The sequence below is a fragment of the Arctopsyche grandis genome, chromosome 3 (genome assembly GCF_051622035.1).
Source record: "Arctopsyche grandis isolate Sample6627 chromosome 3, ASM5162203v2, whole genome shotgun sequence".
Lineage (NCBI taxonomy): Eukaryota > Metazoa > Arthropoda > Insecta > Trichoptera > Hydropsychidae > Arctopsyche > Arctopsyche grandis.
The window spans coordinates 1,238,000-1,261,582 of NC_135357.1; the positions used below are offsets into that span (position 1 = coordinate 1,238,000).

The 23,583-nt window shown below is 35.7% G+C and overlaps 2 protein-coding genes and 1 long non-coding RNA gene across 5 annotated transcripts in view; 1 reads left to right on the top strand and 2 right to left on the bottom strand.

The window, feature by feature from the left end:
* The window catches only part of wat (waterproof), a 43,283-nt gene extending 29,494 nt beyond the window's left edge, over positions 1–13,789 (top strand). Inside the window, exons 7-14 of the mRNA XM_077446750.1 lie at positions 672–817; positions 2,918–3,027; positions 8,648–8,725; positions 9,592–9,715; positions 11,490–11,732; positions 11,815–11,944; positions 13,204–13,328; positions 13,397–13,789. Coding sequence (XP_077302876.1) covers positions 672–817; positions 2,918–3,027; positions 8,648–8,725; positions 9,592–9,715; positions 11,490–11,732; positions 11,815–11,944; positions 13,204–13,328; positions 13,397–13,490 — 1,050 coding nt within the window. The 3' untranslated portion in view covers positions 13,491–13,789. The remainder of the gene's footprint in view (positions 1–671; positions 818–2,917; positions 3,028–8,647; positions 8,726–9,591; positions 9,716–11,489; positions 11,733–11,814; positions 11,945–13,203; positions 13,329–13,396) is intronic.
* LOC143910004 (uncharacterized) overlaps positions 1–23,583 on the bottom strand; it is an 805,996-nt gene that overhangs the window by 441,029 nt on the left and 341,384 nt on the right. The window lies entirely within an intron of this gene.
* On the bottom strand, positions 15,599–18,922 carry LOC143909060 (uncharacterized). 3 transcript variants are annotated; one of them, XR_013260323.1, is made up of 3 exons: positions 18,210–18,907; positions 16,165–16,447; positions 15,599–16,070 (listed from the first exon to the last, which is right to left on the bottom strand). XR_013260323.1 is itself a non-coding variant. In XM_077426952.1 (2 exons), exons 1-2 carry the CDS (start codon positions 18,886–18,888, stop codon positions 16,275–16,277), a joined length of 852 nt encoding a protein of 283 aa, XP_077283078.1. In that variant the 5' UTR covers positions 18,889–18,922; the 3' UTR covers positions 15,599–16,274. The 3 variants fall into 3 exon arrangements, 1 of the variants encoding a protein (XP_077283078.1); XM_077426952.1 differs by having other exon boundaries at positions 15,599–16,447; positions 18,210–18,922; XR_013260324.1 differs by lacking the exons at positions 15,599–16,070; positions 16,165–16,447 and adding an exon at positions 16,854–17,510 and having other exon boundaries at positions 17,853–18,919.

A 23,583-nucleotide genomic window follows, 5' to 3' on the forward strand; every position in this document is an offset into this window, starting at 1 on the left:
TTGGATCCTGACCCCACCCCTACGCAATAGTTCACTTGTTGATAAAAAAGATTCATTATTTGCGGTTTGTTTTTATTATTTGTTTTAAATATAACCTTTAAATAGCACGGAAATCGGGGATTTGTGACCTCTCCCCCTCTCTTCAGCTATGATGAAAAATCAACTACGCATCATTGCTCTGATTTATCATGCTTATATGTGTAATTTTAGAGAAAAAAAATCACCTACGGCGCATTTTAAAAGAATGTAGCCTACAGTTACCGTGTAAATCTATCATTATATCTAGCTGATGATGGTTATAATTATTAAATAGAAAGAAGAAAGTTTCCTCCGAGTTTTCGCACCCAAAAGTATACTTTGACACATTTATTTATGATTTTTTTTACATCCGAAAAAAAAACGGTGTCGTTTTTTGATGACCCTGCGATATTTATAATGTTATTAGAAACGCTCTTGCACTTGCATGTGTGTCAACTGACTGGACAAGTGCGAGCACGTGCTCTCAACTATGTATAACCAGGTCAATTTCATATGCAAGTGTTTTCTTTTCGTACATTTTGAAACGGATGCTGCGCGTATGACATTCACCAAATCCGCAATGGAACGAGAAAGAGGAAAACGGCACTTGTTTCTCGTCGAAAATTGAATAAATGTTTCGAATATATTTGCAGTCGTTTGTCCACGTGTCGACGGCCTACTCCAACTGCTACAGGAAAGACATCGGAGAAATTTTCTACAAATACTCGGTAAAAAGCGACGAAATTGAAAAACTGGTGAACAAACTCGACGACAAGACGCTAGAAGATACGACTATCACGTAAGTAATCTATACACGCTTTTATTTCAATAAAAAAAGCATATTAGCAGATAGTTTATTAACTAAATCTATAAAGACCTACCCCCACTCATCAGAAAAGGTGCGCACAAGCAATTCTTAATATACAATACTGGCGTGCGCATCTTTTCCGCGAGGTGGGGGTGGGTCCTTGTAAATTAAGGGCGCACACACACAGAATCGTACACGGCACGTTTTTTTTTTAGATAGTTTTTCACATTTAAAAAAAAACGCCAAGTGATTAAAGCCAGGCCAAAATTACCCCCTGAAGTGTTTTCGGTGATATATTTTTCTTGTATTGACAATGAGTCAAAACGGTTAATCTCATATTTAAAGAAATGTAGAAGAAACTTGTCAAAATAATAAGATCGTACGAATTAAAAATGGAATGAGGAAACGCCTTTCCCAACTGGAAGCCACGAGGACGTGCGTGGCGTACGATTCAGTGTGATTGTGCCTTAAACATATGTATTATGAATAGAGATCGGATGGTTATTAGGGCAATTTGCTTTTGAAGCGTTACGAAAAACTTTTCTATTGCTCTCTTGCATTCAATATTGTTGGAACGTGTATTGTTATTTGCTGTTGCCCTATAATTATGAGTAAAGCGTGCTTTTTCCAGGAATCAGGGCGTTTTGGGTCTATTTACAAAGTGTAGATTTACAATGTGTCTAGAGTGCAAAAAAAAGGTTCTTCATAAAATTGGACAAAGCATAGCGAACAATTAATAATGAACGGCATGCTTCCGGTCCGATCTCTAATTATTTTATTTTTTTTTTTTTTTACATACATATTTTCACATACATATATACAAATATACCAGGAAGGCTTAACAGGTAAACCCCAAATGCGCCTTCCTGGTCCACATAATTATTACATAGATACATGTAAATCTAAATATCTGACATCTATGGTCAGTATACATATATTACAAACATCGTATTAATACGATAAATAACGATGAATAACTTTCATGTAACAATACGAATTTTATATTCGATAAACAACCACAGAGACATCTATGGTGAGCAATATGGCGAAACCTAAGATATAACAATAACTAAAGGTTCGCAACAGAAAATTGGGAAGGAAACGCCAATTTTACAGGAATCGCTTCAATGAAAATCAGAAAAATTGGCAAATTCTGATAAGAAACGATCGACCTAGACAAATCAAGGTCTGGCCAGCAACGAGACTTAGCGGGGAATCGAACTCGTAACATCAAGTACGAAATAATTCTACATTCACCACTAGACCACGCTGCTGGTTATGAGTCTACATAAGCGGTATTCAACCGTATGCTATAAAAGTGATCAATTAAACTAAAAATTGTATTTGAATCGATGCAAGTGACGATCAATCGTAATGGAAACGGACTTAAAAGGTCAAGTTTCAATACCAGCATTATTGCTATTTGAAATGCCAGTGGGGGTTGTTTTTAAACAAAACTGGTCAATTACTCATACATGCGAAATCACTGTTTGAAAATGAATATAATATTTTATTTTATTTTTTATTTTTATTTAATTTTTACATATATACCAGGAAGGCCTTACAGGTAAATCCCAATGCGCCTTCCTGGCCAATTAGAAATACAAATACAGCATTTTTATTATAAGTCGTTGAATTGCGAGACACTGAAAAAACTCGCAAATTAACGAGACATCTATGAATTGTACATAAATTTTTATTGTACATCAATCAAATTTTCAAATAGTGGTGACATAGTAGGTAGGAAGGATTTTTAGCCAATTTTTTCCGGGAACCGTTTCAACAATGAAATCAGAGAAAATTGGCAAACTCTGATAGGAAACGATCAACCTGGAGTCACAAATCCAGGTCTGACCAACAGCATACTCTGAAAAATTCATTTTCATTCAGGGATAGAACCCGGCACCTTCTTGACGGTAAGCAGAAGCTTAACGTCCGAGCTAAAAGTTGATTCATCGCGAGCATTTATCTAATATAAAGCAGAGTTCTTGGATTCATATTTGCAAATTTGACATTTACATATATGTATGAAGCGGCCTGCTTCAGATTTAACTGTGTGCATTTAAAACACTGGTTTATCACATTTTCCAGATTGTTGGGTTCTTGGCCTAACACTTATACGTTCACCAAAGCCCTGGCTGAGGACTACGTCAGAGAGAACAGCAAAGGCCTGCCCATGGGCATCTTCAGGCCGGGAATCGGTGAGTGAATCAATCGGCCATTTGACCCGGTTAACCGGTTGATATCATTGAGATTCCATCCTACAAACACTTTCACCCAAATGTCTCTCGTAGGCTTCGAATAAAAATAAGAGTAAAATCAAACGACAAAAGGCGCACCTTTGGCCGTGTAATTCGATTTTTTAGACCTACATAGGTGACCTTGTGCCGTTTCGGAAATGAAATGAAAGTGTTGTAGAGTCATGAAGATTTCTGTTATACATATTATGTTAATTTAATTTTCTGAAGCACTGTGAAGAATGGAGATACATCCACTTTCGATATTGGTAGAATTTGGCACTTTGGTAATTGTAGCTTAATTATTTTCAAAGCACTCAAAATGAAGTTGAAAATCTAATATATAATTTCGAAAGAGACTTTATATATGTATTATGTAACATTCGTTGGGAACTTTGTAAACGGGTAAGTTTCTATGACGACAATATCAATTCCGCTTTCGATTTCGATTCAAAGGATTCGAAGTCCCCGAGGGCTAAGCCTCCGGGGGCGTAGCCGCCGAGGGCGAAGCCTCTGGGCTAGGGATCCCAAATCCGAATATTCGAATACTTTTTATACCGACTTATTTTTTTATTTTCAATCTACAGCACATTTAGTTCTATCCGATGTTACAGATAATGATTGTCTTAAAATTTTAATAATATCTTGAACTTCTTAAAACACTACAAATAAACAATTTAAAGCTACTATTCGATATTCGATATTCGAATATTTGGGATCCCTACTCTGGGGGGGCGAAGACTCCGGGAGCGCAGGCGCCGGATTCTGGTATACATATAATTTCGAAAGATACAGTATATATGTTTGTTTATTCGTGACAGTCAATTTAATAAAAAACAAATGAGTATTCAAATAAATTTATATAAAATAAAACTATTCAAATAAATTTAATAAAATGTTTACTATTAGATTAGTCATGTTTAAGCGGTTTATATTATAAATACCGAGTGAAACCGGGTAAAACCACGGTTCCACGACATAAGGTCCAATGCTATAAGATCCAACGACAAGGGCACCACGAAAGAAGATCCACCCGTTAGAATGCCCACCTGCTAAGTGATCCCGACAATAAAAAGCCCAGATGATAAAATGTCCAACTGAAAATCGTCCACCCTGTTAAAGGTCCAGCCACAAAAAGTCCGAAAACAAAATATAAAACATAGATAAAGTAATAATGTTTAATAAAACGCTCCATATTTACATAAATCGGATATCGAGTCAATTTGACTCGATACTCTACATAGATTGAAAACTCGGCGGGTTTAAATTTTTTTAATTAATTTCCGAATGAAAAAATAATGTAAGATTAAATCATTGCAGCAGCTGACATCGAGTCAGGTGCTGCCAATCTATTCAGCGCAAAATCAATTTTTTCAATATGTTTTAAATGCGTTTTCGAAAATAATTACTGTATTGAAATTGTCGGCCATATCTACATGATAGTTTTATAAATGCGAATAAATTTATTTGATACTCTTTGTGCCTTGAAATATTACGCAAGCAGGGTTTCTCAACTAAGACAGCAAACATTTATTTTTAAGCAGGGTTTCTAAACCGGGCAGCAAGTAACCCTGCTTAACAATAAATGTTTGCGGTCTTAGTTGAGAAACCCTGCTTGCGTAATATTTCAAGCCACAAAGAGTATCAAATAAATGTATTCGCATTTATGTAAATATGGAGCGTTTTATTAAACATTATTACTTTATCTATGTTTTATATTTTGTTTTCGGACTTTTTGTGGCTGGACCTTTAACAGGGTGGACGATTTTCGGTTGGACGTTTTATCATCTGGGCTTTTTATTGTCTGGATCACTTAGCAGGTGGGCATTCTAACGGGTGGATCTTCTTTCGTGGTGCCCTTGTCGTTGGATCTTATAGCATTGGACCTTATGTCGTGACACGTAAAACCACTAGTATATTATAAATACATTATGAAACCTCTCTGCTGTGCTATAGGGGAGACGTTTGCACACGTATGTATAATTATATCTTGAGAATTACTAGTACTGATGCCGCTTACTTACCCCTTCCCCTTTCATAGAATTATGCAATATATATTTATAATAGTTTACTATAGTGACGCATTCAAGAAACCTGTCTTGTAACTATGGAAATAAATTGCAGTACAAATGGTCCTCAGTAATGTCACATGATTATATTTTAACTTTAAAATGCAAGTGGCCAACAACTGTAACGTTTCCCATATGAGTTTGAGTGTCAATGCTCGTTGTGTTAGCGAATCACGGCCAATATACGCGACCGTGCATAAACTCAAAACAAATTGACGAATCGCTAATGATCGACATGATCGATGACTTCAAGCACTTTTTATTCATTAATAGATATCTAATGGACGTGTGACATTCAATATATTATGATCGAAGACCTGTAACTGGTTTCGTAATATGAGAAAATGCAAATTTTTCGCTCGATTACCTATCGATTTTGTCAAATAGAAAACGCACGATTATCCTTGACCTAGAAAATGAGACATTTTTCCATTTTTAGGCGATCGCCTCTTCATATTATATTTGGTTTATGCAAATTGCCTATTCGAGTTTGGCAATGGTGGCGCTTTATTATTATTGCGATTGAGATTTTACAATCGACAATGACCACCGTGCAAAATTTGGGTCAAGTTGCGCCAAATTTGAAATGAATTATTGTTCTGTCTTTTGTTTTTCGCAATGGCGGTATTTTCGGCGCCGTGAAGTTCGTTCGAAATTAGACGTTAGCGCATCGTGCGCAAGTACGATAATCGCTTAGCTATTATTTGACAATTTGTATATTAACAACATATCTTTTTTGATTTTTAAATGCTTTTTATTATTACGAAATTATGTTCACAATACATCTTATATCTATTTTAATAGCTACTGATCTACTGATCATTTTCTATTTTACAATTTAATTTAATTTGGTTAGTAATCATAGTATTATATTATTCTAATGTTAATCTACAGCATAATAAGAAAAAGAGCTCGAAAATCTATTTACAATCCTTATAAATGCTCATAATACATCTAATACATAATATTAATTAAAGACTCTCTAAAGTCGATGACCTGGAGCAGATTGTGTTTAGTTAATCTGTGTTTATACCGGAAGGGTATAGAAATTTTGTTGTAATCACCGAGACTCTTCACAAGTGTGTTAGTATGGTTATTAGTGATTCTGTCATAGAATCTACTGGTTAGTTTGTTAGTAATGTCTGTAACAAACGGAATATTATATATGGCATGCAGTTTTTTCAAGTTAGTATATATGGGTGTATTATAAATTATTTTTAGGGATTTATTTTGTATTACTTGGAGCTTGGAAAGATTAGTATTTGAGGCGTTATTCCATACAGGTGAAGCATAGGTTAATAATGGTAATATGAGCGCGCGATATAATTTTATTTTATTTTGAGTTGATAAAGAACTATGGCGATTAAATATTGGATATATTGAGGATATACCCCGCATCGTCTTGCATTTCGCTGCCTCAATGTGAGGTGCCCATCTCATTCTTTTATCGAACGTTACTCCTAAATATTTTATTACTGACTGCCATTTCAGACTTTCTCCAGAGGGGATTTTCAGATCTGAACTTGGCTTATGCTTTCTAACACTAAAGAATATTGCGTCTGTTTTGGTTTGATTAATTTGAATTTTCCACTTAGTGAAGTCTTCAATCATTGTTTTAATTGCAAATTCAAGATTTTTAAGAATAGTGTCTGGTTTTTTGCTACTTGTGAAGCAAGCGGTATCATCTGCATATAAATATCATATTCAAAAATTATCTGTGCTTTAGCGCTTTTAAAGATATTGTATGCTTTTTACAGAGTTGAAAAACGAAAATAATTACAGTAAATACAAATGTACTTGTCTGATATTCTAACGCCATTACACACAAACGCTGTAATGATGAATTTTCAGTATTGTTACAGCGTTTTCATGGAATGAAAGTGTTTGTTTATTTCCAATATTAATTGTCCAAATGATTAAAATTTTGGGCGGAATAATAGTAGGGAAGGTATGCAAGGCTTACAGTAAACTCATCATTTCTCTTTTATTATATGTAGCTCATGAAATTTTGTACAGCGGTAATATAGTAAAAGTAACTCATTGTAATAAGTTGTAAAGAGTAGCGTGCTATTGTTATTTTGACAGTTTTCTTATAGCACCAATGAAGCATTCGTAAAAGTGGCTACACTGATATGTACATGCTTAAAAGTGGCAACACAGACCAACCAAGTCGTAATAAATGCGATCAGATGATTGTTTCAATTATGATTATTCATTATTATGAATGAAATTATTCACTTGATTTATTTTTAATTATTTGAGGTGTTCAATCTAGGTTAGAGTTTTTAGGAAATGTAACTACAAACAGTTATCAAATCCACGTTTTTTTTTTCATTTAGCGGTAAAAACTGGTGAAACAGTACTGGGAGAAATTATTTACCGTTTCGACGGTAATTTATAATCCGTATATATAAATGATATCGAGAAAGCTTAGGTCAAAATTACACAGAGCGAGACGTTGTTCACATTTTTTTTAGATACTTTTAAACATGCGAAAAAAATGCAGCATCTCTAGCACATGGTACATAGCATTCATGGCACAAAGTCCTACAAATCACCCCCTGGAGTATTTTCGGTGATATTTTGTCCTCGTATTTATATAAGCTTGACGGTGATAAATAACGGTGATTAATAATGTAGGAGAAACTTGTCAAATTAACAATGAACTGAAACGCCCTTTCTTGACTGGAAGCCACGAAGATATGCCGTGCCGTTCATCTCTTTGTGATTTCGCCCTAAAAGCATATATGCCCGGCGTCACCCCGTTTAAATTTAGCTGCATGAGTTAATTACATATTTGGCCTTGTAAAATATTTTACGATTTATCTTTTATTTGTTTGCATATAATGAAAAACTGCAAGATTTATTGCAAATAACTGAACTAAATATTTGACAAGGATACATTTACATATGTGATATGTATGTTCCATTAAAAAAAGCAGTGGGCTTTCGAGGGCATTAATTTTGATTATATTTTTAGTTTTTGCATTAGAAATTTGCTCTGAGCACGATAAATACATATGTACGTACTGTCAATTTTTCAGGGTTAAATTTTGTTAAAAATGTTTACACTATGCAGCGATAATTCTCAACAAGGAAAAGTTGGCGAAAAAAGATTATTGCATATCATTAATTGGCACGTTAGTCCATATACATAGTATACCTTGAGGATGCGAAAAACTCTTGTGAGATCAATATTTCTTTTTCCGTGTCACATTTTTCATTCATCTTTGTTGACTTTTCACACGTTTTCTCGAGTGAAGATATTATGGCGTCGTATTTTTAAATAAAATTGTTATTTTTTAACGTTGTTTGCAAATCGGTGTCAAGTTATTCGCCTCATATTTGCACTGCAGACGATTTGCGAACAACTTTCAAAGTATGTCTCGAGTGATGTTTACTCGGTGTAGATCAATTCGTGCACCAAGAAGTTTCAAAGTATTATACAAAAAGCCACATTGCATAAATAAAATCATATTAATCTCTTAATAAATATGTTTTCTATATGATTTCAGTGACGTCATCATACCAGGAACCAGTCATAGGATGGGTCGATAATCTTTATGGACCCACAGGAGTAGTAGCTGGAGCTGGTAATAAAAATAATATATATTATAAGTGGTGAAGACTTTAAAGGTGTGGTTTAGGTGGACATTCACGAATAGATTTGTTGGCAGATAAGTTTCTTATAATGACTGATATTTATCATAGATGAAGAGATCCATATGAAAGGAAGATCTTTCGATCTTGTTTCTGAGAATCTATTTCAAACAAAAATTTATTTGGGATCATATTGACTTGAATGAATAATTAACTTCATCAATACATATTATATTTGTGATTATAATGTTTGGTCTATTTTTTTTTACATACCTCCTTTACGTTTCACATGGCTTTCGTGTCAGTGGTCATTTTTATCTCTTATCCGATCGTTTTAATACTTTGCCATATTGCTCATTTTGGTCATCAATACACGTTAATGTATCGTCTGCCATTACGTTGGTGATAAAATATCGTATACAACGCGTTTTAAACACGCGGAAAGTTAATCTCCCTGACGTTTAATAAGCGTTCGTCCCGTATCTTCCAACCTGTTCGCCTTGATATGGCGATATAATTTAATAATATTTTGAGACAACGACCGTTCCAGCTAGGATATGTTATGAAGCAGACAAGTTGCTATTTACTGATAAACTTCTACGACAGCAAAATTGCTATACAAATCTTTACGTGAATGCTCACTTTTAGCCGGTAAAATTTAGCACTTTCTATACAAATATCAATAAATTACTCGTGGGATTTGGTTGAAAAGTTGTTTGAAAATGGTTTACCATGTCAAATGTTGACTTATTTGTTAAGCTCGACGCTTTTCCAAAAATCATGCAGCTTCACACACATTCACCTTATATATGTATGCATGATATTAACATTTAACCATATCAGTCTATTTTCCATTCAGGAACTGGAGTTTTAAGGACACTACACTGCAATGGAAAAATGAATGCCAATATAGTACCCGTCGACATGTGCGTGAACGCTCTGATTGCTTCTGCTTGGGATGTTGCAAACAATTGTAATGAAAGGTACCTGTTTAGAATAATATTAAATTACTATTATTAAGAAGGGCTATGCTACAAAATCAAAATTTTTAGTAAAACCTATACAAATTGTAAAAAAAACCTATATAATTCGGTACGACTATACTCCAGGGACCGTTTTGTTTCATTTACAGCAGATTAAAACAAAATTGTAATGCATAGTATGAAAAACATATGACATTATCATTTATTTAAATATCTAGAAAGGTTTGCCAGATCTTTCAACTTCTTGCTTTTGACGAGGAATCTTCCGATGGATATACAGCTTTATTTTCTGTCCATCACTTTATCCATATCTGTTCCCTAGTGCCTTTGTCTTGAGATCTTTGGGTTTCAACTCCCTGGCAAAGAGAAGAGATTTATTTATTGGGAAACATTTCGTAAAATTACTTAGAGGAGAGATTCACAATCCCGCTATCCTGGAGAAACTAAAATTCTGGGCCCCGGAAAATCATAGAGTTTTAAGAAAACGTGATATATTTTTGCCAATTAGGGCTAAATCAAACGTGCTCATGAACTCCCCCCTCTTGAGAGCTGTTCGACTCCTTAACTTACTGGCAAATTACTTGGACCTCTTCGATGCCAGTTATGTTGAGTTTTTATTTTGTGTACATATTTCTTACTTGATTTTTATTATTTTTTTATGATGTTTTTTTTATCTATGATTTTTATTATTTTTTTATGTTTTTTTTTTATTTATGATTTTTATTATTTGTATTATAATCACATTGACGCTTTGGGGCAACCTGTCAAGTCTCTGTGATATTGATTTTTTTTTTTAAATAAAATAAAATAAATCGAAAAGATACACTAATACAAACCATTCCTTAACGGTAATTGTTATATTCGAAATATCTAGCTGGAATATCTTGATCGGAGGCATCATAGATCTTAAACAACGACTTCTCAGTTCACATTTGTATTTATAGACCACCAATCTTTGAATGACATAATGCCTTGGTCTCTGGACTATTAAACAATTATTTTGCTTCAACTATATATCCAAAACGGGTCTACCTCACGGGCCCGAAAGTGAAATGCTCGAAAACGCAAATATCGGAAGGCAAAAATCGAAAATCGAAAGATCTTAAGTCGAAAGATAAAAAAATTGTCGTACATACTCACTTAATTTGCGAGACCACGATACAACAGGAACAAGAGGAACAGGCTTTTCCTCCCGTATTCTGCGCGCGCACATTAAACAAGGCTGTATGACAAAAAGAGAGATAATTTTATGCCACTCATATATATTGGGTTTGGTGCAAACGATCGAAAAGCGCCAGACAGATTGAACCACAGATTAACTGGATGGCTGATTTAAACGCAATTCTCGACTTCACGAATGAAAAATTGCACATCAGATGACGAGTAACCTTTCGATGTGCACAGATGCAATTATTAAAATTGAGTTGGATCTTTCTGGCGAGTTTAATAAGGCGAAATTCGGAACTAAAGTATCAGAAGCACAGAACGTATACAGGGTAGGTGTATGTCGGGACTTCGGGTAGATTTCGCTTAGTGTAAGTGCGAGCAGTGCGCACGCATAAGGTACACGTGTCGTTAATCTGTGGTTCGGTCTGTCTGGCGCTTTTCGATCGTTTGCATCGCATCGATATATATGTATTATATATACATAGTACCGTTTTTGATCTTTCGACTTAAGATGTATATAAATATGAAAATCGAAATTTTGATCAATATGAAACATTGTATTTAACCAAGTCAATTGTGTTTGAATTGAAATTAATATGTGTTACAGGAAGGAAGACAACATGCTGATATACAATTATGTATCATCAGTAGAAAATCCGCTGACATGGAATCAATTCCTTCAGCTGAACGAGAAGCATGGATTTGAATTTCCATTCGCCAGTGCAGTCTGGTATTATTGTTTCACACTGAACAAGTATGCGTTTGTCAACAAGTTGTATACAATTGTATTGCATATGGTGCCAGCTGTTTTGGTCGACGGTCTTGCCTTGTGTGTCGGACAAAAACCGAGGTGTGCAACTTTAGATTCAGTCGAACTTTAGATTCAGTTACTTCTCACTCTGTGTAGTTTTTCATATGTTTGTATATTCCAGGTTGTTGAAAGTGTATAGGAAAGTTCACAAGTTTGCCGAGGTCTTGTCATTCTTTTGCACGCATGAATGGGACTTCTCCAATGAAAATGTCCAACGGCTGTGGACTAAGTTGAACACTAAAGATCAGCAGGTTTGTTAAGTCTAAAATTCTAGCCTATTTCTCAGTAAGAATACTATAGCGATAGCTCATCATTTCTAACTTGAATTGTATAAAATGCTGCAAAGTTACAGATTTTACCATAGATGTTATAGGACGGGTTAAAGGTTTCGACCGTTTCCTGGCCTATGGGAACTTATGTAGTTGAGTTTGAAAGAGGATCGTTTATTTTTGTTCAATTGTTACAATGGTTATTGTATGTACGAAGAGGTTGAGCTTCGGAGAAGTGAGCTGGTTGAACTCCAGAGGTTCACTCTGGTGTTGAGAGCTGGTGCGTCGCTTTACATACGTTCTGGGTTGGAGCGTGCCGTGTGCATATGCTTTGTCTTTGTTTCCAGGGCACGTGTGTTAGAGACACGTGTTGACCTATTTTCGAGGCGCGTGCTCGGTACACGTGTGGTTTATAGGGGTCTACGTGACGAGACAGAATGTTAAACGATAGAAAACGCAAATATCGGAAGGCAAAGATCGAAAATCGAAAGATCTTAAGTTGAAAGATCAAAAAAAAAATGGTGCATGGTAAACGGTACATACTCACTTAATTTGCGCGAGCAGGATACAACAGGAACAAGAGGAACATGCTTTCCCTCCCGTATTCTGCGAGCGCACATTAATACGGGAGGAAAAGCTTATTCCTCTTGTTCCTGTTGTATCCTGCTCGCGCAAATTAAGTGAGTATGTACCGTTTACCATGCACCTTTTTTTTTTTATCTTTCGACTTAAGATCTTTCGATTTTCGATCTTTGGATTCTGTTATTTGCGTTTTCTGTCGTTTAACATTCTGTCTCGTCACGGAGACCGGGTTTATAGCTATGGGGTCAGCGCCAGGACGTCGTTCGTTTGAGAATGTGGGCATGTGCGACGCGTTAATGACTTTTCAGACACGTGTAGGGTATCCTGATGACATCACTGTTGGGTTTCGTTCGTTTTACGATCGAGCGATGAACTCTTTCTTATGGAATGGTCGAAGGGGTCGTTGCCCTTGAGTTATGCATGTTTGTACAGGATCGATGATGAGATCATTGGTTTTGATTCGTTATAGCACAAGTCGTGCTAGATTCCTACAATATCTCTGTGGATATTAATTGATATGTATTTTATATAAAACTAATAATATTTGTATCAAATGTACAATATTTCTGGCCAGGAAGGTGCATTGGGGTTACCTGTTAGGCCTTCCTGGTTTAAATTTAAAAAAATCAAATAAATGCAATTAAATTATACATTTACAGTTATATCCATTCGACATGAAGAGGGTGGATTGGGTAAGATACTTCACATACTATTTGAGAGGAATGGGAATTTATCTATTCAAAGAAGAATGTGACGTCAAGGAAGCGAGACGGAGATGGAACCGGTAACTGTATTTTATTACATACAAAATAATTGTATGATTTATTACTTACTTTCGATGTTACGTTTCAGATTCTACGTATTACATCTGTTGGTGAAAGGAATTTTAGCCGCGTCCTGTTCGTACGCATTATGGAGGTTAATATCGCACATATTCTTAAGTTAAATTTAAAACAGAGTAGTTTAACAAACACCAGTATTAATAAGTATAAAAAAATAAGAAGCATAATGTTAAGAGCAAATAAACTTGTATATGTGATAATTTAGGTGAAGAATATTATTAATATAAATTGTAGTGTTAAAATTCAGAGTCAAGTGGAAACAGAATTCATCTATTATTGTGTAATAATTGTAAATATTTTTAGTGTAAATAACAATAGCAATAATGTAATTTATGCATGTGTGTGTTTCAATGCATAATGTTTTCAATATTTCAATATATCTAATAAATATTTTTTATATCATATCTATTTATTTTATTTCTTAACTATTTCATTGGTAATTCATATCATATCATTTTATATATATATATATATAAAGACCCTATTCTGTGTGTCCTAAATCTAGCCGAACATAATAATGAATCGATCAAAAGCCTAAACTTTGTATTAATTCATTCGAAATCGAACCCGCGTACCCTCGCGCGAACAAAAATATCCTCTTAAAGGTATACCTGAGTTCAGAAAGTTAGTGACGATGCCAACGTCGAATTTTTGATTGGCCTTTTATTGTAAACATTAATTGAAATTGTTTCCTTCTCGCCATATAAAAATACGCAATTATAATTATTTTATTTAGCGAGGTTTTGAACCATTTTTTTTGTTTTCATTTTTAAACAATTAAATATATATTTTTTAATTAAAATTAATTATATTTTAACGATATTTGAAAAATAAAATTAATTCGAAATAGCGGGCACGAGGTATCGAACCCAGATCCCATAATTCTCGGCGCGAACGCGCTGCCAACTAGGAACTATCGTCTTCCCCGGGAAAAGTGTGCTAAATGCACATCAAGTATGTAATTTGTTATGTTTAATAATAATATTCAAGGTTGCAAGGTCAATGCCAAGTTTGTTTATAATGGGAAAGTATTAAATTTTGTAAAATAAACATAAGAGATTAACTTTTGAATGCCGGGTCCAGATTATTTTTTCAACTCCGGATCCGGAATTCTATTTCATTTCCGATTCTCAATTCATTTTTCAGTTCCGATTCTCAATTCCTGTTTCAGTTCCTATTTCTGATCCCGTTTCAGTTCCGATTCCCGATTTCTGTTTCAGTTCCGATTCCAATTAATTATTACTATTCGTATTGTAACTTTGTATTAAATCATATCAATTAAAACCTTTCCGAAACCAACCGTTGAATTTTCAACGGGCATAAAACTAGTTGCAATATATATTTTTTGAAATCTCACATCTCTTCCGTTTTTATATATGTATAATTACTATTTAATATAACCCATAATTTATATTAAAACGTAGAAATATGTACATATGCATATAATATATTGCGCTTAAAATGAAAAAGTAAGAAGAGGTTAGTAAAAAAATGATAAAAATACATAAAGTGAATACAATTTTATTTATTATCATATAAATATACAAAAAAAAATCAGAATAAAAGTTATAAACATATATTGTTTTAATATCAAATGCACAACTCATCTGTTAGTAATAAAAATTGTTAAATGTTAATAATTATTGTATAAATGTATATGTATAAAAGAATCAGTCTTAATAATAAGGACATGTCGCTAGAAAAAAATATATATATGTAGGTAAATCTAATAATGCAAGTTTACAATATAAATGTATAAAAATATAAATGCAAATCATCGAAGAAAAAAAAGTTTACGTATGATTTAATATGTATTATATGTAATATGTAAAAAAAAATATGACATTGAGAAATTTGTCAGTACAATCGATCGATAAGACATTATAATACTGATACAGATATTGCTTTGGATAATTAATTTAATATAAATAATTATCAATACGCGGACAAAAGTGCAGACAATCTCATTCGGCATAATACATATAAAATATATGAATATATAATTAATAAACAAATTTTATTTGGCGATATGTCATCTGTTAATCAATACAATCGACTAGTAATAATTAATACGTATAATACGAACGTTCACTTACGCAACCTTAACACTAAATTATCTTGAAATATGACTAACGCTAACAAAAAGACACGCTTCCACAAACGATGAATCATATTCGAGCCATTTGTGAATCCTCTAATTTTTTTTATATTTGCTTACGTGTCGCATCCTCGGAACAAAAACGTCGCATGTCCATAAGTATAGTCTTCCATACTTCCATTTTCGAGAAAAAATGGGGGGGGAGGTACAGAAAAATATTAAACGCAAAAGGAGGTTACGGTCCAAAAAGGTTGAGAAACGCTGTTCTATTTTGTAAATAAGTTTTTAACCAGCAGCGTGGACTAGTGGTAAGCATATTATGGTTTCGAGCAGAGTGATCACGGGTTCAAGTCCTGCTGCTAGCCAGACCTTGGTTTGTGACTCCAAGTCGATCGTTTCTTATCCGAGTTTGCCAATTTTTCTGATCTGAGCGGTTCCTGTTAAAATTGGCATCTCCTTCTTCATAATTTCAAGTTATTCAGCGTCTTGAGATTCACCGATTTGATTATAAAATTTCTCCATAGATGTCTTTATACGAATTCGCATCGTATAAAATGCTTATGAATATTGATTTATTGTATTGTATCTGTATAAGTAAGTGCACTCGTCATGTTCTATGAAATAAAATAAAATAAATTTAATAAAATTTCAACAGAGGTATTTTTGGCGAAATAATGAACCTTTGTATTCCGAGGATGTATCGGTTTCTCCGCAACGCACTGTACAAAATTTAAATATTGAGTATTGATAGACTTCGACGACGTTCAGCTCTCCGTTGCATCATTGCGAATTACCAATTGTCGAGGAAGTCGTAGCCGGTTTTCGGCACGGGAAACGAGGGGGACGACGGAGAGGCGACGCTCAGCGGAGTGTCTTCGCAAGACTGGAAGTCGGAGTCGATCGATGTGGCGAGACTGTCTTGAAGACTGCTGGCGGCCAGCAATGCTTTCGACTCGTCGAGACCTAAGAAAAACAAACATGTTGAATGTATATACGTATATTAGGTTCCACTTTAGAATGCGATCTACCTTTGAATCGACTATTTTTGTTTATTTGTATCGTAGCAACGACCTGTTTATTATAATTTTTGTTTTTTACAGGGCCAATTCTAACTTAACCTAACTTAACCTGACCCTTAAATACATAAATTGTCGGAAATTACTCTAACCCATTTATCTGGTAGTCTGCGCTCATCATTGTTTTCATGATTGATTGTGATTTATGAGTGAAATTTTGATTAACTCTCTTCCATTTGGGTCTACAGGGATGTTTTGTATTTGTAGTTGTTTCTTACATATTTATTGAAACTGCCTGTAGGTGCAAGGCATTCCTTATGCTATATATTTTTTTATTTGATATTTTTACTTTATGTGTTATTATTAAATGCTGTTTTTTATGTTTATGTATGGATGTATTTATGTTTATGTTCAAATGTATTTTTTTTATGTATAATTGATGGGTGTATTATTTTCGTTGTGTATTGATTTGTGTTTAATTGTTATTTTGTTTTTTTTTGTGTTATGTTTTTGACCATTGTGGCGCTTTAGGAATTCCTGTTATGCCACAATGGTCTGTTTAGAATAAAATAAATAAATAAATAACCAGCAGCGTGGTCTAGTGGTGAATGTTGAATTATTTCGTACTTGATGTTACGAGTTCGATTCCCCGCTAAGTCTCGCTGTTGGCCAGACCTTGATTTATCTAGGTCGATCGTTTCTTATCAGAATTTGCCAATTTTTCTGATTTTCATTGAAACGCATCCTGTAAAATTGGCGTGTCCTTCCCAATTTTCTGTTGCGAACCTTTAGTTATTGTTATATCTTAGGTTTCGCCATATTGCTCACCATAGATGTCTCTGTGGTTGTTTATCGAATATAAAATTCGTATTGTTACATGAAAGCTATTCATCGTTATTTATCGTATTAATACGATGTTTGTAATATATGTATATTGACCATAGATGTCAGATATTTAGATTTACATGTATCTATGTAATAATTATGTGGACCAGGCATTTGGGGTTTACCTGTAAAGCCTTCCTGGTATATTTGTATATATGTATGTGAAAATATGTATGTAAAAAATAAAAATAAAATAAAATAATTAGAGATCGGACTGGAAGCGTGCCGTTCATTATTAATTGTTCGCTATGCTTTGTCCAATTTTATAAAGAACTTTTTTTTTTGCACTCTAGACACATTGTAAATCTACACTTTGTAAATAGACCCAAATCGCCCTGATTCCTGGAAAAAGCACGCTTCCTATCCGCCCTTTACTCATAATTATAGGGCAACAGCAAATAACAATACACGTTCCAACAATATTGAATGCAAGAGAGCAATAGAAAAGTTTTTCGTTTCGGGTTTACCTGTTAAGCCTTCCTGGTATATTTGTAAAATAAAATAAAATATGTAGGAGTTGGCTGCTAACATATGTTTTTTTTTTAGTTTTATTCCATCAATATTTTCACAAGAAAAAACATATCTTAGCAGACAACACCTATTTAATTAAGGGTCAGGTTAGGTTAGGTTAGGTTAGGGTTGGCTCTATTCATTTAAGATTAGGTTGTTAGGGTCGGTATTATTCAGTCTCACTGACACACGCGAGAACTGAAACAGTGAGACTGCATATTAAAGTAAAAACGTGAAGGTAGACCGCATACTAAAGTAGCACCATATATATATTATATATTTGTGATCGGAGAGAATATGGATTGGGGGCTAACTTTGGTTCTGTTTGAAGGTTTGATTGGAGCCGCCGAAGTTGGTCTTGAAGTAGTTGTCGGAAGAGGCGACGATCTGGCAACGCTTCTCCGACGAGACGAGCTGTTCACGCTCGTCGCTGTTGCCGCTCTTGTTGCCGAACTTGTTATTGGCTAGGAGTTTGGATATGAAGCCAGGGGTGGAACTGGAATTGGAGGTGGAGACAGGGGTAGGAGTAGGGGTCGGGTTGGGGATAGAGACAGAGACGGAGTCACGAGCTGGTCGTTTGACGGTCGCCGGAGGCTCGAGTTCTGGTTCGTGCTTGGAGTTGCGGAGACGAGCGGCATCCGGGCCGCTCTTGAGCGCGTTCTTCAGCTCGGAGAGGAGTTTGGAGTGGGAGACGACCAGCTCGCGGTCCACCTGCAGGGCCTCGAGCTTGGCCAGAGCCGCCACGTCAGGGCCCGAGCCCGAGTCCAGAGCCGTCAGGTCGATTTGGCTGTTGGAGCGGAAGGCGAAGGGGGCGGAGTGTTCGTCGAGGAAGTGGCGGCCCGTCGTCTCGTCTCTGAGGGTCTTCTGCCCGCCGGGAGAGTCGAAGAACCACACCATGGAGTCGGACGATAGAGGCGACAGGTCCTGGCCGAGTCTGGCCGCGGTGGGGCTCATCGAGAGCAGATACTCCCGCGCGGCCGTCGACACCGACATCTTGACAACACACCGACGATCCGCTGATCCAACTGACACTTTTGGCCGAAGCTCCCCCACTTTAGATGCATACTCGTGTTTTTAAAAAAATACCGAAACGCAACATGAACAGATCCCCCTTCTCACCCGCCCTGTCAATATCTCTTAATATAATAAGATTAAAATAGCGTTTGATTTTATGCAGTTCAAAAGATTGTTGTGTGATGAGCAACATGGATTTTCAGCATGTCGTTCCACTACCACCAATCTTGCCTGCTTTTCAAATTATACCATGTCTAAAGTTGACGGTGGTCAGCAAGTTGATGGTAGCCTACATTGACTTTCGTAAAGCCTTTGATCTTGTTAATAATAACGCTTGCAGCCTTCGATTTGTGGATGTGATGAAGATTCTTGATCTGGAGGAATGGTATAGACAAGTGGTTCTCAGGTGCGGCCACGGTGGCCGCATGCAGCCACTAGTGGATTTTACTGCGGCCACCAGCGACTTAATAGTAAATAATACTAATATTTAAAAAAAATTAAATATATTTTAAAAACTACAAAAAAGTAACTTAACAATAATAGAAACCATGCTCATCATTGACAAACTAAAAAATATAGTGAAAAGCCTTGTGACAGAAGTTGAAAATGACAACTTTTCAATTTTATCTTCTGTTAGTGATTTGATAGATAACATGAGACACAACTTCAAAATTAAAATTAAAACTGTAGAGATATAGAACGACTTGTGATATCACCTATTTCCCTCATGGAACTTAATCTGTACAAATGACATCATCGTGTCCTCTTCTCGTACACGAAAGTTAGCCGTGGCCGAAATATTTCGTCCAGCTTACCCATAAAGGCGATTCGACTCGCTCCAGATACGCAATCACGAGTACATGGGAAATCCCAAGGAGCTACGCAACTACGCATCAAACATCGAACACAAAGGAAGACCTCGACCCCGTCGGAATCTTTCAGAACGTGATCTCACCAGCCCAGCTACGCGTTGCTCAAGCAACACCTTTATAAACCAGTGCATCGTCCCCAGATGCCAGTGAGCTTCAGGAACTCGACCTAGCTCGTTCCAGTGAATCCTTTACCTACTTCGCTGTACATACAAATACACCTGTATTAATCGAGTAATAAAGATCCTCTTCAAAATTCAACTGAATTTCCATAGGCTGGGAAACGGTCCAAAACCTTCAACCCCCCTATAAAACTTAAAATAATAGTATGGGGGATGGATGAATGAGACGACTGGCATGTTGATGCACGTGTTTTATTTATGACAGCTGAAGGCAGAGTGAGTAGCCGCTCTCCGAACCCAGCCGAGTTGGTCCCCACTCGCAGAAAGGTGACCAAACTCGACCATGTCGTATAGCGAGCCGCCACAATAGAGTGTCTTAAATCTCTGAATCTGGACTTGATAAAAGGTTCGAAGAATTGAATTTTTTTAAAACTGTTTCTTTTGTATCTTCCCCTTTTATTATGATGACAAACGAAAATTTCATAGTACTAAAAAATAGATTAAAATCATTTTCAGTAATGAGATTAATTAACCGGGCTAACGCAAAATATTTATTATTAGAAATTAGTCATGATCAAGTACTTAATAACCATTTTAATAATATTTCGGTTCAAAAATTTTGGTCGGAAGTATACGTTGACAATGAAACAAACCAATATAAAGATTTGGCAAAAATTGATTTATTAATATTGTCTATTTTTCCCACGACCGTATATTGCGAAAGATCTTTCAGTGTAATGCACTTTATTAAAAACAAATTTAGAAACCAGCTGACAGACCCAAACTTAGAAGCCCCAATGCGGCTTGCATTGGAAGAAAGGAGTATTGAGCAATTTCCATTTGCATTATTATTAAATAAATAGATACCAAAATGTTAAAATTTCTTTTATTTTATGAATAAATTGATCCACTTTTTTTGTAACTTTAATTTATTGGTCGTCTCTTATATTTGTTCAATCATCAATATATCCGTCGTTCGTGTAGGTGCGGGTTTAGGTAGATGTAAATGCGTATTATGGCGAGTACGAACATTTATTAAAAGTGAAATTTACACGTGGGGAATAGAGAAAACGCCATTCCAGTGTCCCAGCGCTCTCTGCAATGACGCATTCGTTCTTCCGGTGGCTCGATTCATCAGTGCTGCCACCTCATAAATGCGTTGACCCGATAGATCATTGCCATGCGTCAATACATGATTCGAATTAGTCAGAACAACGCTCGTATGATCAGTTTAGCTGAAGTGGGCTTTTCTCCACGTCTTCTTAAACTGTGCTTCTTATCTTAGTGATAGGAAGCAATTTGTTAGGGATGCGGTGCATCCGCTCTAAAATCGCCAGACAAATTGAACGACAGATTAACGGACGGCTGCTTTCAATGCAATTCTCGTCTTCTCGAATGGTAGATTGCACATCAGATGACGGGTAACCTTTCGATGTGCACAGATGCAATTATTAAAATTGATTTGTATCTTTCAGGCGAGTTTAATAAGGCAAGATTCGATAAGTTCCGAATCTTGCCTTATTAAACTATGGATATGGTATTTATGAGCATTTATTTAGCCAGCAGCATAGCTCGGTCATTAAGCTTCTGCTTAGCATCGTAAAGTTCCGGGTTCGATCCCATGAGTTGGCCTCGAGTGACAATGAATTTTTCAGAGTATGCTGCTGGTCAGACTTGGATTTGTGACTCTAGGTTGATCATTTCCTATCAGAGTTTGCCAATTTTCTCTGATTTTCATTGTTGAAATGGTTCCCGGTAAAAATTGGCTTAAAAGTCCTTTCTATACAATATCTCACCAATATTTGTTTGATTAATGTGCAATAAATAAGTTTGTGTACAATTTCATAGATGTCTCATTGATTTGCGAGTTTTTCAGTGTCTCGTGATTAAGTGACTTATATAATGAATAAAAAATGCTGCAATATTTGTAATTGGCGAGGAAGGCGCATTGGGGTTGCCTGTAAGACCTTCCTGGTATGTGTGTAGAAAAATAAATAAATAAATAAATGAACCTCCTTCATTTTTTACGAGATCTGGTGTAACTCAGGGATCCACTTTAAGCCCCTTACTATTTACAATACTTATTAATAACCTCCCCAAAGTGTTATGCAATGCTTCATGTCTCTTGTTTGCAGACGACGTTAAATTATTCTTTGCTGTTAAGGATGAGAGGCAAGCCTCTCTCCTTCAAGTGGATATTAAAGCTGTTTTAGAGTTCAGTTCCAGTTTAGGGCTTGAACTGAACACTAGTAAATGTGCCATTATGAGTTATAGACGTGCACATTCGCTCTATTGTCACGGATATTCCATTGGATCCGTGTGGAATCTATGGTGGACTTGGGTATTACTTTTGATCCTCAATTCACCTTTCACAACCACACCAAGACAGTCGCTGACGTTTCCTTTCGTCGACTTGGATTTGTCTTGAGATATGCTAAATTATTCTCCAACCCCTTGTCTTCTCGCTTGATTTTCAAGTCGCTTGTTAGAAGTAAGCTAGAGTATAGTGCGATTGTGTGGAATCCACATGAAGCAAATTACTCTCTTATGATCGAAAAAGTGCAAAAAGCATTTCTTTGTTTTCTCTATAAGAAATAGTTTGGGTACTACTCATATCTCTACCCTACTCCTTTCCTTTTGGGCATGCTTGGGTATAATTAATTTCGTTCTCCAACTACTGCGTGTAATACGTAATGCCCGTTGTTGCTGGAACAGTTGGGACTTTATGTCCCTAATAACTATGTGCGCGGTAGACATCATCATTTGATGGTTGTACCTCCTGCTCGCACAGTTCTTTTTCGAATGGCTCCTATTCCAAGAGCTATTCGACTTCTCAATGAAATCGTTGCTGCCGTGCTTGAATGCGATATTTTCCACCTAAGTGAGCGTAGATTATCGGATATTATTTTAACATATTTATCTGGTAACCTGCGCTAATCATTATTTTCTTAATTTGAATGTGATGTATGTGTGAAATCTTAATCTACGCAGGTAGTATTCTTGTTTACTTTACACATGGTCAAAATACAACGCCTATCGGCATTTTTCAGGCCTGTGGCGGCTCGCTATAAGACATGGTCCAGTTCGGTCACCTTCCTGCGAGTTGGGACCAACTCAGCCGTGCTTCAGAGTTGCTACCTCACTCCGCCTTCGGCTGCCATAATAAAAGCACGTGCATCAACATGCCAGTCGTCTCATTCGTTTCATCCCCTATAGGCCCATATATGTACTTGTTGGCAAAACGTCGATCGGCGTTGGTTAGCATTCAAAGGATTAATACAAACCAATACATTTTCTTTGTATGTACACGTAAATCTTTCGACTGTTATTTTTTTAAATGCTCATCAAGTGGCGTCTTTTTTATTCACCATCTTTGTCAAAGAGATATCGAGGAACAGGCTTGTAACATACATAGATAAGACAATTTACTTATGTAAGTTCGGGTGGTTTCGGCTCTTACGCAGGTTCAGAATCATCCAATTTTTAACATAGAATCATGAGTCTTTCTTATTTTTTTGTCAACATATCAGTATAAAATAATACTTACTTCAGATAATCGAAAAAAAAAACGATTTAAATTGAAATTAGAAATATACTAAATCTAATATATTAATTTTATAGACATGATACGCGTTAATTATCAAATTGTTGTCAATTTTCAAACGTAAAAAGACTGCAATCGT

Bases quoted from the DNA above. Each gene is read 5' to 3' on its own strand.
- LOC143909060 (XM_077426952.1), bottom strand. From the start codon at position 18,888: ATGTCGGTGTCGACGGCCGCGCGGGAGTATCTGCTCTCGATGAGCCCC. The intron at 16,448-18,209 runs GTTAGCCCCCAA...TGTTTTTCTTAG, and splicing joins AACCTTCAAACAGAACCAAA to GTCTCGACGAGTCGAAAGCA.